The 16,082-nt window shown below is 35.3% G+C and overlaps 1 protein-coding gene across 1 annotated transcript in view; it reads right to left on the bottom strand.

Annotated features, from left to right (window-relative positions):
* Positions 1-8,564: 8,564 nt before the first annotated feature.
* Positions 8,565-16,082, bottom strand: part of LOC100313566 (calcineurin B regulatory subunit) — a 33,216-nt gene continuing 25,698 nt past the window's right edge. Inside the window, 1 exon segment of the mRNA NM_001168039.1 lies at positions 8,565-9,853. Within this exon segment, the coding sequence (NP_001161511.1) occupies positions 9,806-9,853 (48 nt within the window). The 3' untranslated portion in view covers positions 8,565-9,805.

The raw sequence follows: 16,082 nt of genomic DNA, 5'->3' as shown, positions 1-16,082 counted from the left end.
GACTACTAAAAGATGAGGAGGGTTGCAAATAAAAATTTGAGACTAGGGAACATTTCAATAATTGTGTGGCCACCTCTCGTAAAAACACATGCAGCACAGCGTCGTTTATAGACGTCACTAGTCTTTGCAGAGAAGGTTTGGGTATTGCTTGCCACTAGTGGATTTGCTATTGGGCTAGCAGATGATCCGAAAAATTACAAACCAATTGATTCAATAAATGTTTAATCATCTATGTAGTGAGGGCGATAGACTTGTCTAAAAGCCTTGCATCCAGGCCTGATGTTTCAGATAGTGTTGCATATGGATTTCAGAAGAGGATCCCTGTAAGGTCTTAACGGTTACTGTTCAACTACAAAAGGGTAAGACAGGTAGGTTGAAACAGCAGGAGTCATGACACATGAACGAAAAGACTTGTCTTTGGTCTGTACTATTTGGGATTCTCTGAAGCGCTAAGACCTGTTTGCTTCTTGTATTGTATGGTTCAACCACCCCACGGCTCTGGCTTTCTCTGTCATTGTTAAATGTACAGCTCGTCTCTTTAGAATGCACATTATAAAAGCAATCGCATCCACAATAAAAGTGGAAAACAATAGAAAACGCGTATTATATACATAACAAAAAGAATAAATAAGATTTATATCAGTATACTGAAAATTGCTTTACTATTGTGCTAATTGGGCAATCTTTAAATACGAATACCAACCAGAACCAGAATCCAGTAAATTCATTATACCTTTTATCATTGATCTGGTCGAGTGGGTCCCTCTTGGCTTTAGTGTGTTTCTTAGTTGATTACACACTTCACACAGTTATGTTAGAAACTTTAATCTAATCTAATGAATCTCTGAATTCCAACTAATATCTTTTGGTTAGGCATTTCCAATACTGATGTCATATTTGCAAGATTAAAGCCTGTACTAGCAATCAGGTGTCTGGTGTTCAACCAATGGAACTTGACTTAACCTTAATTTACAATCCCTGCATCAATGACCTTAACTCTTGGTCATGATATTGTTCAGTATTGTTATATATATATCAGTATATATATATATATATCATAGATTTTACACACAACGATCGCTTGGTCGTGTCTACACTGATATTGTCCACACACATTAGATATTCTAAATGGCATGTGTAACCAACAAAATTATTTGAATGATGTATTAAAGGTAGTTACGTATGAGCTCTCAGTCTCTCTCTCTCTGTTTAGCTCAACATGCCAGAAACTGATCGTTTGCATCCAGTACACTGAGCACTTTAGCTTTGCTTAATTCACGTTGTATGTCATCACTGGTTGATGATGGACAGTGAATTCTCTGAAGAGCTTTATTTAAGCCACAAGGATTATTGCAGATTCTCATTTTACCTGACTTGAATGCCGTTACTAGCTAGATGGAGTTGGCTCTGTAACTGGTTCTATTATCTTTTGCTTTGTTCGTCTGTTGATTTCATCCATAGCTGATCTTTTACTGGTGGATGAACAGGCTAGATATTTGTTTCACCGTTTTAACTTTTGTGTGTCCCTTAAACATCATTGTAGCTTTGTACAAAATAAGTACTCTGCCCGTATCTGTGAATTAAATGTTTCCGGATCACCAAGATCTTTCACTGAGATAAAATTAAATGTAGCTGCGAGACATAGTCAATTATCTGTTCATTTCCGGATGAAAGAGTTACCGACCGTATCCACACAAAGTCATCCTCTTTTTTCCAGCAATACTGTACATTTGTGAAAGGTTTGTGTTTTCTTTGTATGCATTTATGCTAGCCTTAAGCTGACTTTATGGTCTAGTAGTATATGCTTTAACATTTGAATTGATTTTGGCAGATACGACCTGTGGTTGAATGCAATAAGACAAGATGGTCTTAGATGGCATCAATGTGACTTGTTTAATGTATACCTCAGGTTTCAAACCCAAACCATTTATTTCTAATATGTGGAGCAGGCTGTGCTCACTATTATCGAAACACCTGACATCACATCGAGTATACCATGTGGTTCATTTTTCTCTCGCTTATTTGAGTAGTCAAGTTGTGTAATGTACTTGTCAAATATTTGTTTTGTGTTCTTGTAATCTTTATACCCAGATTGAGTATGTTATTTATAATTTTGTGACACATACTGGTCATTCTATCACTTAGGTTTTTCTTCTGGCAATTTAGACGCCCGACATATTTAAAGGCGTTTCTCTAGGTATAGATCTGCTTCTCTAAACAGCTCTCTCTCTTTCTTTCTTGCTCCTTTCCCCAAGACACGAGTCGTTGATACCACAAAATAGGCTGTCACTAATGAGATTTTCCTGTAATGTAGTGAAATTACAGTTGCAGCATAGATCTTCAAACCAGTGACATATTTGTCTAATAGTTCATTTGGTTCACGTTTTCGAGAAAACATTCAAAATGTCCAACGTTTTCATTATTTGGATTGTAGTGCTCATCAAATGCTTTGATGCTAACAACATTTAAATGTTATGGCTTTATAAATTGCAATGTACATAATTGTATAATGCAAAGTTCTATAACATATACTGTATTTGTACGGGCGTCAGTTGAAATCATGTCAGCCTAGAATGGTTGACAACAACACGCACATACAAACTAGGTACTAATACATAATCATGTTATCATGATGTATATCTGAAGTTTGAAAATGTTCGGACATGGAATGTCTCCCGAGATTGTGAAGTGTAATGTGATCGGAGCAGACATTTCGGAGATACAGGTGGAAGCACACATACACACGCAAAAAAGTGAAAACGGTCCCCGTTGTCCGAGCGAGAACTAATAAATGACAATTGAACTCCCCTTACCTTTTACTGGAACAACAACGATTATGAAAATGGTTTAGATTCGTACCAGACTCGTTGTCGAGGTCCAAGTTATGTCCCATTTGGCGTTTTACTGTACACAGACTCAGCAACAAGGTGCGAGTTGCATATAGATTTCATCAGGGATTTTCTTGCCTATATTGCATCTTTATCGAAAATAACATATGTTTTAAAACGGCGGACTGATACATTCAGAGTGAGTAATATCAACTCAGTACTGCCCATACCAGTGTAGTTGAATCATTTTAAGACAGTCAACATGATGTAATTTACAGATAGTACAGACTGTGGTCGGTGTATGGCATGTTTGGATTGTAATATTTCTATTACAGTAAACAGCAATGTTTTATCTACATAACTTTACATAACTTGTAAACTGATATTTTAAATCAGACCTTGCACATTGGCTAATACTTGTGAATTTGAAAAGATAGGTGCAGAGGAAAGTTGGCCAGAGTCAAGCCAACTGCATCAAAAAGAACAGATAGAGCCTCTGTGAGCTATTGCAGATTCTGATACAAATAAATGTTTCAATGTCACATGGAATTTACCTCCAATCACGTGTGCATGGAGGGCATTGGAACTGCTTACTGAATCTTTTAAATTGAACTTATTAGGATATCATTTTATGATGTCAATAGCCAGGCTTAAGACATGGTCCTCATGTGACATGATCCTGAAGCATTTTGAATTCTAATGCACCAAAACAGTGTATTGCTGGGGTTCGATAGTGCAGGTCGAAACCTGCGTCAAGCAAAAGAGGCTGGTTTCGACTGAAGACACTATCACGCTAACACTTTCACGCATAGGGCCCCTTGGTGGTGCGGGATGAGTCAACAAACACTGTCTGACCCGTCACCACTGGACCCAACCTGTAGAGACCCTTGTCCAGCGCTTGGAGGTCTCTCAGGTATTAGTTAATGAAGACATTCTGAGATCTCCAGTCATCAAAGCCAATGAGTTGGCTACCCCGCGCACTTCGTGTGTCTTCAAATGCCCAGACCGAAAGGGAGAGCAGTTAACTCGTAAACGTTGCCCTGTAATGGGAATCTGAGATACCGGCTGCATGAGTGATGAATGGGAATGTGGGAGTAAGCATCGTTCAAGTCCAGTGACACAACCAACCGAGTGCACTGACAGAAGTACCAAAGCTAGTGTTTCTGTTCCACAAACCTGTTCAGCTGACTGAGGTCTAAGACTGGACGACACCCCCCCAACTCTTGGGAACGAGGAAGATGTGGGAATAGAACCCTGGAATAAATGGGGGTTCTCAATAGGCGTATCACCCTTTTCTCCAGAAGGCTGGCTACTTACTGTCAGATCGACTCTGCCTTGACCTCCTCCCTCGGCAAAGGACCTGAGGGAGGGGAAGGAGTCAGAGAAGGAGGAGACCGAAGTAGAATCCGAAACCCACGCAACACTACTGCCAGCGTCCAATATCGGAAATTCTCCTGCACCAAGCTGGTATGTGCTGCATAAGGCGCGACCCCACGGGAAGGAGCGGACGGGGGTTCGGAGCTTGTGCTTCCCAAACTCAAGCCTCCAGCATGGAAGGATGAAGACTGGGAGACTGAGCCCGAGGACTCCCGGGAGGGAGACCTAAAGTCGTACCACCATCCATGTCCAGGCAGCCGGCGAAAGCTTCAAAGAGACTTCGCGGCCCCCTGGTCCCTAGAAATGTCAGAACGCCCACCACCAAAGCCACATTTCTTGGGTTTTTTCTGACGCTTCCTGCTACTAGTCTTCTTCTGCCCCTTCAAAGGAGACCATACGCGCTTTGATCCTCGCTAGTAGTTTATAAATAAATAAACGCTGCTCGGACTGATAAGTATGATATATTGAAGATAATATTTGGTAATCGTAGTCCTAAATAACTATTAAAAATAGCTAGACGTTTCGAGCAATGGCTCTTTATCGATAGCATAGAAGCAAGTGCTTATTTAGGACTACGATTACCAAATATTATCTTCAATTGATCCTCGCTGGTTGTCAGCGCCCCAGTGGGAATACGCTGTTTACCAACAACAGAAACCTTGGTGACTGGAAACTCTGATACCCCAGCAAAAGCAGTTGAACGGTGTTTGTCCGCTGCGGTAACATCAAATTGGGAAATTAACTCCACGTTGGGGGAATTTAGAGTTGCCGTCGGTGTTTCCGCATCTCAGAGATAAACAGTTTTGAAGGTCTTGTTTCAATCATCGACCACGCAACCTCTAGCAGGGAGTCAGATCATGACATATCTCCAACAATTTCGGTGTTCGATCTGAGGTGAGCCTCGTCGCGATTACCAAGTGGAGGGAGAGATTTTTTTCACTCATTGAATCAGACATTACATCGCTAGCTGTGGCTAGGGATTTCCCCTTTTTATCGCGATTTTTACCAGCTTTTAATCGCTTGCCTTCAGCTTTCCACCTCGCCTCGCAAGGCAACTACGTTTTAGGGTCCCATTGATCACAGAGACCCCCTAGGCAATACCCTGACACAACCAAGACATGAATGGCAACACATGTGCGGGTCCCAAGAGGGCAGGATGAGCATGTCTTAGGCCCCGATTGTTGTGTCTGGACATTCTATGTCTTTTTTTACGACTTAGGCATAATGCAGTCAGGAAAAAATTACAAAATGAGATCGTGAAAAAAAGAAGAAAAATTCACCGCGCTAGAATTCTGAATCCGGATGAATATAAACTGAGCCGGCGATTCAACTAAAACAGGTAAAAAATGGGCCCCCTAATAATGGAAAGCCTTCACCGTAATGGAGTAAATCACCAACACTAGATTCTGAACAGATCAGGCCTCACACGCGTGAGCACCCTGAGGGTAACCCCTCAGGAGAGGCCTTTTTTTCTATAAGGAATGCTACCCTTGGGTGTTCTTTGTGGACCCGGGTATATTCCCAAATTGTTTTCGTTCGGAGCTGTAATCTGTAATTACGCCTAACAAGTAATAAATGAAATTTATTATTTCCACAGACTTTCTGGTAGATGATGTAGTAAACCATGCATGACACAGTCCCAGTTAGTTATTAGATTTAAGATATATAATTTTGTTTATAGTAGTATAGTTGGAACATAAACATGTCAGAGATAGCTGACGCTTGATTATGAGGATTTATTAACATTAAAATGATTGACATCTCATCATCTTGTATCTGATTGCCAACAGGTACTTGTCCATATTGCTCTGGAACAGCATCAATTAAAACAAAATGGCCACCGATCAGCCATTTTAAATAAATCTGTATAAGCATAATTAATATTCAAACATAATCAAAGCATGTCAGAGATACGGCTCTAGAACCACATTCATTAAAACAAAAAATGTCTAATGTACGTACAACACATGTCTCAATGCATGCCACACAGAGGTCCATCCACAAGTCCACGTTTTCAGACTGTGCCATTTCTTCGCTTTTGGCAACCTGGTACTCATATTCCAGGCAAAATACTAGATGAGTTGACCTCCTTTACCATGTATAAAACTGGGAATGGTTCTAGAATAGTGGTCCAATACACATGTACACTAGATTTATGTTACTGGGATTGCCCTTTCTGCAATGCTCCATAGAGCCAATAATAAGTCAACCACGTCAAGAGTTTGCACCTCTCATTCATTAAAATGCAAATAAATTTATCTACCTCAAGGGTTGTGTTGAATGAATAATTAAATTGTGATGTCATACATTTTGTGTGTGAATTTTTGTGAATGTTGGCATACATACATTTTCATGTGGATAGGGAGTTAAGCATGGACCTATGCATGACGATATATATATTTGTTCTTGAACAGGCAAAGAATGCGAATTAGAAAATTAATTGGCCCCCAGGTCTGCACATTATCCCCCAGCACATCTTTGCACCAATTTTCATTAATCAAGCGAATGCCATCTTGGATGAATGCTTCATTTTGTATTCTACTTGTTCCGTGATGAATGCATGTCAACTAATTCTAGAAAGTGCAGTACTTTCAGAAATATTCCAGCATCTCAAAACCTAATCAACAAAAGTGATTTGGTGAAAATGATTGGAATAGGTATCAAGTAAAATAAGTGAAAAAACTCAAGACAGTTACAATTTTAAAAAATGTGTTGACCATTTAATAATTATTAACATCGTCACAACAGTGAAACTGCTACAAGAACAAAGTAAAGCAAGTTTTGAACATGTGCGTGTATAGCAAAAATTATGTCTTGGTATAAACAAATATGGAGTAGAGTAAAACTATCCATTCTGCAGTAACAAGCATGCATTCAGGAATCTGTGAGAGATGGGAGTGTCGACCAGCAATTTTAATAGTTCATCACAAAGTAGTATAACTGAGGAAGATTAAATCTTCAATTCCTTGCAATTACATCACTACTTTTCAATTTCCTTTTTCATAAAATAAAACTGAGCCACAAAGCTCTAGGATCTATGCTCATTTCTATATAATATTTGAGTTTTTTTTGGGTTTTAAGATCCATGAAATTTGATAAGTTATTTTATTTACATAACCCAGTCTTGACAATATCAAGATGTAAATTGTGGTCTTCATTTATGACAGTGAGACTGAGGTATCATTTTCTTAAATTCAGTACAAATTGAACAAAGGAAATACTTGAAATGAAAGAAATCTGGTGAAGTTTAGTACAAATATCAGTCAACAGTCAAAAGTACAGTCAACTAAACACAATTTGGAACAAAAAATTATGTACATTACAGAACGTGCTGGACAAGATTTAAAACCACCTATTAATGCACACACAATGAGTTTGGATATATGTGAGCCATACATGTTCTATAATAATTATCTGTTCCAAGTTGTGGGATTAACTCCCTAAGTTATTGGTGGGAATTTTATATACCATATGTAAATAACTTACAGCTTTGCCAACATTTTGTCATTCACATAATTCATAGCAATAATGTTTGATTTTTATGTCAGAAAATATATTTATCACTTCCCCCAGGAAACTCTTGCTTCTAAAGTAATCATAATCATGTCCCTAATCCATATTACGGGGACTGCATTTTTACCTAAAACACCAATAATATTCAAACTGACTTAAGGTTGATCAATATAGTTTCATTTTCGTTCTTTGCACAGTTGTGTGTGCAAGTAATACACCATTTTCTTTACCCTATCCATTTTTGAAAGTTCAGTGTTGGAATAAAAATGAATATTATGCTAATGTTATGTATTTCATGCAACATATACAAGAAAGAAAAGTTCAAATTTCTTTACTGACAAATATGCATACTTGTAAAAAAAAAAAAAACAAAAAAAAAACCTTTTTTTGGTGAATGCAAAAAAACAATGTTAATTTCATCTGTTATTAACGATGATGGACTCTAACTGGACATACAGGAGGTCTCACCTAAGAACACGTTTTATTGTCTATACATTAGCATACAAAATAAATACTGAAACTTCCTTATCTTTACAGATGAATCGATGGCTTTTTTTCTTTAAATATAGTTATGTTTAACTTTACCTCCATACAGTCTTGACTCTAATTCATGTACAATAAACATCAAGTTTATTTAAAAAATGTTGTCCTATTTCTTTTTTCACATATGACCTTTATAGCAATGAGCAATCTGTTTGCAAAATAAATAAAAAATGTAAAGACTTTCATGAAACTATTGATCAACCTTAAGTTGATTCACACAAAGAAATTTCCACGTTGATGAGCAACTGGTTAAATTTTAAGATAACATTTGGCCAACAACAGTGTTTAGAAATGAACAAGTAGTTATATTCAAATAATTTATTAGGAAGAAAACAATACAAAAGTTACAAATAACTTTCACTTAAAATGTTGACAAAACTTAATACAATGCAAAATACAACATTGATCACAAACTAAAAATTGTGAGTGCTAGGCATAATATATATGAAAATATTTAGACAGAGACCTTGGCTATAAATTCACCTGAAACCGTGTAAATACAGATTACATCAATCTGCTGTCAATATACCTGCTGGGACGATTGGCCAATTAATAATTATGAAAAGATCAGAAATATTGACAAAGTTATTTAATTTGTAATGGCAAATATGTATATGCATTTGTTGTATTCACGATATTTAAGCGAATGGGTTAAGCCGGGTAGAATTCTAAGTAGAATTGACCAGCAGATGAGAGACTCCTAATACAATACTAAGCAGAACTGACCGGTGGAAAAGTGAAACCAAGTTGAATCTGAGAAGAATTGACCAGCAGATGGGAGACCCCCTAGTACAATTCTAAGCAGAATTGACTTGAGATGAAAGACGCCTAGTAGAATTCTAGGAAAGAATTGACCAGCAGAAGAGATATAGTAAAATTCTTAGCAGAAGTGACTTGAGATGGGAGACACCTAGTAGAATTCAAAGTAGAATGGACCACAGATGGGCAACACCTGAAAGTTACCAAAATGACCAGCACAGAAGACAACCTAAACAAATGACCATTCAAACATGTACAAAATTCAATGAAAAACAAGAACTCTACAAGAATCAAAGTAATGTCCCAATTAACATCTTTTATCTAAAAATTAATGTTTGTGATAAAGTGAGAGGTATTTATTGAAAATCAAGGCCAATAATTAAACCCAAAAGTAAACAGGTTTTCAAAGCAGCATATCAAAATAATTGATGCACACCACAAATGATAATAGGTGTTAAAAAGAACCAACAATCCCAAGAGTTGACAGTCACACATAATACATCGCAGAAGTTTGTCTTGTTTAAACATTAATTAATTTTTTAAATACCATGAAAACGTGAAAAATATTCAAAAATAAAAAGGACTGAAAAAAGTGATACTTTGAATAAAGAATAATTTCAATATTAAATAGAAAGAAGAAATGATATCTAATCTAGGTCTTAGATTATTGGGAGAAGTGAAAAAGAAGTGCTGCACTGCAGCATTGAAAATTACATTTATTGGACACAGAGATGAAAAAGGTAAAAGTATGGTATGAAATGAAGGGAAAATTGATTCAAGCTCTGTTATACATCCACTACCATTTTTTTGTGAATATCTGTGTTGCCAACAACCTGCGAAAGAAAAAAAGACATTAACCCTTCAATGTCATCGTCAACTTTTTCAAATTTCACAAAAACTGCATTATCTTTTCTGCATTCAAATATCATTATTACAAATATAGACTTAATTAGCATAGGTAAACATAGTTGAACTCTGGTGACCTTGCCCTTTGTTATATAATATAATTCCCTTTATCATAGTTTGTTTCAATATAAATATGCATTGTCATAATTAATTTTGAATACAAACAAGTTTTGGGGTTGAACCAACAGTGGGGAATCAGTCTACTGAATGTCCTTAAAAGATGTAAATATCTTACAAAAACATTGGTGCCTTATTTGTTTAATTATTTTAAGGGACATAATTTCCAGCTTTCTTCAAAGTAATTCAGATATTTTAGTATAAAAACAAATGTCTCATTGAAAAAAAAAAAGTGCTGCATTTAGATGTGAATAGATTCATAAAACATGCAAGATAACAGAAAATTTTAGCTGGCTTTAGTCCAAGTATTTTGTACAGGTGTCTGTCAAAAATTAATGATTCACTGAGACAAATATGAACTGCCTCATTGTGTGACAACTGTATTATATGAAAAGTAAAAAAAAAAAACCTTTATGAATAGCTATCATGTTGCAAGCTCTGCTTTGTATGCAAATCAACTTAAATAGTTAGTTGGTGTCCAGTGGAGGGAGAAGTCAACAGTACTGTTGCCTCCTGAGAATCTACATCTTCAAACACTGCAATCTTTGAAGTGTGTTTTTAAACTAGTATTATAAAAACTCTATCATTTTGTTCTAATAGCTGAAACATATTCCTGTGAGTTTTCATTTGTCGAATGAACTGTTTGTCAAATACAGAATACATATATTTTAGAATAATTTTCTTTTTAAAATGTGGATGAAATGTTTTGCTTTTAATGTATTTTTTATGTATTGTTTTTGATTTGATAACTGAACTAAACAGATTTTCTATTAGCTTCAGATCTTGATCAAAGTTAGGCACCCAGTTCATAGGAGTGCTTATATTGATTTTCTGACATCTTGTTTTCTGTAAAGATTTTATTGGTAGGTTTGCAAATGTGTATCAGACTGTGCAATCTCTCCATGAGTTGGTTTTGAAACCCAGTATGGGATTCTGAGATACATTACCAAGGATATTATTACAAGATAAATCATTTGCTTCATTGAACACATACAACAATGCATATTTCCACTGAGATCAGTAACCTTTGATGTGTATCACCAGTGATCAGTCAAGTAGAAACAGTCAAAATATTTTATCAGATTTTCTCATTTTTTGCATGATATTTTCATACAGGACATCTGTTGTTCAAACTCAGGGAAGACTTTATACTGATGAATAAGGTGACCAAGTTTGATAAAATTTGGAATAGAATTAGTAAAGTTATTATGCACACAATAACAATTATTAACGACGACGACAACAACAACGACGACGACGACGACGACAACGCTGGACAAAATTTTTCCCTTAATATACCTTTCGCTTCCATCTTTGATGGTACGGGCAAGGTAATAAACCAACTAATAAACAAACTGATATGCAAGGAGGCCATATTCTAGGGAATTCCTCATACATGTGTACGCCTAATTATGCAACTATGCTAAATTTATATTGATAATAAACAAACTGATATGCAAGGAGGCCATAATCTAGGGAATTCCTCATACATGTGTACACCTAATTATGTAACTATGCTAAATTTATATTGATAATAAACTGATATGCAAGGAGGCCATAATCTAGGGAATTCCTCATACATGTGTATACCTAATTATGTAACTATGCTAAATTTATATTGATAATAAACTGATATGCAAGGAGGCCATAATCTAGGGAATTCCTCATACATGTGTATACCTAATTATGTAACTATGCTAAATTTATATTGATAATAAACTGATATGCAAGGAGGCCATAATCTAGGGAATTCCTCATACATGTGTATACCTAATTATGTAACTATGCTAAATTTATATTGATAATAAACTGATATGCAAGGAGGCCATAATCTAGGGAATTCCTCATACATGTGTACACCTAATTATGTAACTATGGTAAATTTATATTGATAATCAACCAAATGATATGCAAGGAGGCCATAATCTAGGGAATTCCTCATACATGTGTACACCTAATTATGTAACTATGCTAAATTTATATTGATAATAAACTGATATGCAAGGAGGCCATAATCTAGGGAATTCCTCATACATGGGTACACCTAATTATGTAACTATGCTAAATTTATATTGATAATAAACTGATATGCAAGGAGGCCATAATCTAGGGAATTCCTCATACATGGGTACACCTAATTATGTAACTATGCTAAATTTATATTGATAATAAACTGATATGCAAGGAGGCCATAATCTAGGGAATTCCTCATACATGTGTATACCTAATTATGTAACTATGCTAAATTTATATTGATAATAAACTGATATGCAAGGAGGCCATAATCTAGGGAATTCCTCATACATGGGTACACCTAATTATGTAACTATGCTAAATTTATATTGATAATAAACTGATATGCAAGGAGGCCATAATCTAGGGAGTTCCTCATACATGTGTACACCTAATTATGTAACTATGCTAAGTTTGTATTGATAATCAACCAACTGATATGCAAGGAGGCCATAATAGGGAATTCCTCATACATGTGTATACCTAAGTATGTAACTATGCTAAATTTATATTGATAATAAACTGATATGCAAGGAGGCCATAATCTAGGGAATTCCTCATACATGTGTATACCTAAGTATGTAACTATGCTAAATTTATATTGATAATAAACTGATATGCAAGGAGGCCATATTCTAGGGAATTCCTCATACATGTGTATACCTAAGTATGTAACTATGCTAAATTTATATTGATAATCAACCAAATGATATGCAAGGAGGCCATAATCTAGGGAATTCCTCATACATGTGTACACCTAATTATGCAACTATGCTAAATTTATATTGATAATCAACCAACTGATATGCAAGGAGGCCATAATCTAGGGAATTCCTCATACATGTGTACACCTAATTATGCAACTATGCTAAATTTATATTGATAATCAACCAACTGATATGCAAGGAGGCCATAATCTAGGGAATTCCTCATACATGTGTATACCTAATTATGTAACTATGCTAAATTTATATTGATAATAAACTGATATGCAAGGAGGCCATAATCTAGGGAATTCCTCATACATGGGTACACCTAATTATGTAACTATGCTAAATTTATATTGATAATAAACTGATATGCAAGGAGGCCATCAGCTAGGGAGTTCCTCATACATGTGTATACCTAATTATGTAACTATGCTAAGTTTGTATTGATAATCAACCAACTGATATGCAAGGAGGCCATAATAGGGAATTCCTCATACATGTGTATACCTAAGTATGTAACTATGCTAAATTTATATTGATAATAAACTGATATGCAAGGAGGCCATAATCTAGGGAATTCCTCATACATGTGTATACCTAAGTATGTAACTATGCTAAATTTATATTGATAATCAACCAACTGATATGCAAGGAGGCCATAATCTAGGGAATTCCTCATACATGTGTACACCTAATTATGCAACTATGCTAAATTTATATTGATAATCAACCAACTGATATGCAAGGAGGCCATAATCTAGGGAATTCCTCATACATGTGTATACCTAATTATGTAACTATGCTAAATTTATATTGATAATCAACCAACTGATATGCAAGGAGGCCATATTCTAGGGAATTCCTCATACATGTGTATACCTAATTATGCAACTATGCTAAATTTATATTGATAATAAACTGATATGCAAGGAGGCCATAATCTAGGGAATTCCTCATACATGTGTACACCTAATTATGCAACTATGCTAAATTTATATTGATAATCAACTGATATGCAAGGAGGCCATAATCTAGGGAATTCCTCATACATGTGTATACCTAAGTATGTAACTATGCTAAATTTATATTGATAATAAACAAACTGATATGCAAGGAGGCCATAATCTAGGGAATTCCTCATACATGTGTATACCTAATTATGCAACTATGCTAAATTTATATTGATAATCAACCAACTGATATGCAAGGAGGCCATAATCTAGGGAATTCCTCATACATGTGTACACCTAATTATGCAACTATGCTAAATTTATATTGATAATCAACCAACTGATATGCAAGGAGGCCATAATCTAGGGAATTCCTCATACATGTGTATACCTAAGTATGTAACTATGCTAAATTTATATTGATAATAAACAAACTGATATGCAAGGAGGCCATAATCTAGGGAATTCCTCATACATGTGTATACCTAATTATGCAACTATGCTAAATTTATATTGATAATCAACCAACTGATATGCAAGGAGGCCATAATCTAGGGAATTCCTCATACATGTGTATACCTAATTATGCAACTATGCTAAATTTATATTGATAATCAACCAACTGATATGCAAGGAGGCCATATTCTAGGGAATTCCTCATATATGTGTATACCTAATTATGTAACTATGCTAAATTTATATTGATAATCAACCAACTGATATGCAAGGAGGCCATAATCTAGGGAATTCCTCATACATGTGTACACCTAATTATGCAACTATGCTAAATTTATATTGATAATCAACCAACTGATATGCAAGGAGGTCATAATCTAGGGAATTCCTCATACATGTGTATACCTAATTATGTAACTATGCTAAATTTATATTGATAATCAACCAACTGATATGCAAGGAGGCCATAATCTAGGGAATTCCTCATACATGTGTACACCTAATTATGCAACTATGCTAAATTTATATTGATAATCAACCAACTGATATGCAAGGAGGCCATAATCTAGGGAATTCCTCATACATGTGTATACCTAATTATGCAACTATGCTAAATTTATATTGATAATCAACCAACTGATATGCAAGGAGGCCATAATCTAGGGAATTCCTCATACATGTGTACACCTAATTATGCAACTATGCTAAATTTATATTGATAATCAACCAAATGATATGCAAGGAGGCCATAATCTAGGGAATTCCTCATACATGTGTATACCTAATTATGTAACTATGCTAAATTTATATTGATAATCAACCAACTGATATGCAAGGAGGCCATATTCTAGGGAATTCCTCATACATGTGTATACCTAATTATGCAACTATGCTAAATTTATATTGATAATCAACCAACTGATATGCAAGGAGGCCATAATCTAGGGAATTCCTCATACATGTGTATACCTAAGTATGTAACTATGCTAAATTTATATTGATAATCAACCAACTGATATGCAAGGAGGCCATAATCTAGGGAATTCCTCATACATGTGTACACCTAATTATGCAACTATGCTAAATTTATATTGATAATCAACCAACTGATATGCAAGGAGGCCATAATCTAGGGAATTCCTCATACATGTGTATACCTAATTATGCAACTATGCTAAATTTATATTGATAATCAACCAACTGATATGCAAGGAGGCCATAATCTAGGGAATTCCTCATACATGTGTACACCTAATTATGCAACTATGCTAAATTTATATTGATAATCAACCAAATGATATGCAAGGAGGCCATAATCTAGGGAATTCCTCATACATGTGTATACCTAATTATGTAACTATGCTAAATTTATATTGATAATCAACCAACTGATATGCAAGGAGGCCATATTCTAGGGAATTCCTCATACATGTGTATACCTAATTATGCAACTATGCTAAATTTATATTGATAATCAACCAACTGATATGCAAGGAGGCCATAATCTAGGGAATTCCTCATACATGTGTACACCTAATTATGTAACTATGCTAAATTTATATTGATAATCAACCAACTGATATGCAAGGAGGCCATAATCTAGGGAATTCCTCATACATGTGTATACCTAATTATGTAACTATGCTAAATTTATATTGATAATCAACCAACTGATATGCAAGGAGGCCATAATCTAGGGAATTCCTCATACATGTGTATACCTAATTATGCAACTATGCTAAATTTATATTGATAATCAACCAACTGATATGCAAGGAGGCCATAATCTAGGGAATTCCTCATACATGTGTACACCTAATTATGTAACTATGCTAAATTTATATTGATAATCAACCAACTGATATGCAAGGAGGCCATAATCTAGGGAATTCCTCATACATGTGTACACC

Source organism: Saccoglossus kowalevskii, chromosome 2 (assembly GCF_978046115.1).
Source record: "Saccoglossus kowalevskii chromosome 2, keSacKowa6.1, whole genome shotgun sequence".
Classification (NCBI taxonomy): Eukaryota; Metazoa; Hemichordata; class Enteropneusta; family Harrimaniidae; genus Saccoglossus; species Saccoglossus kowalevskii.
The sequence above is the reverse complement of the archived record's forward strand: the minus strand, read 5'-3'. Positions and strand labels throughout refer to the sequence as shown.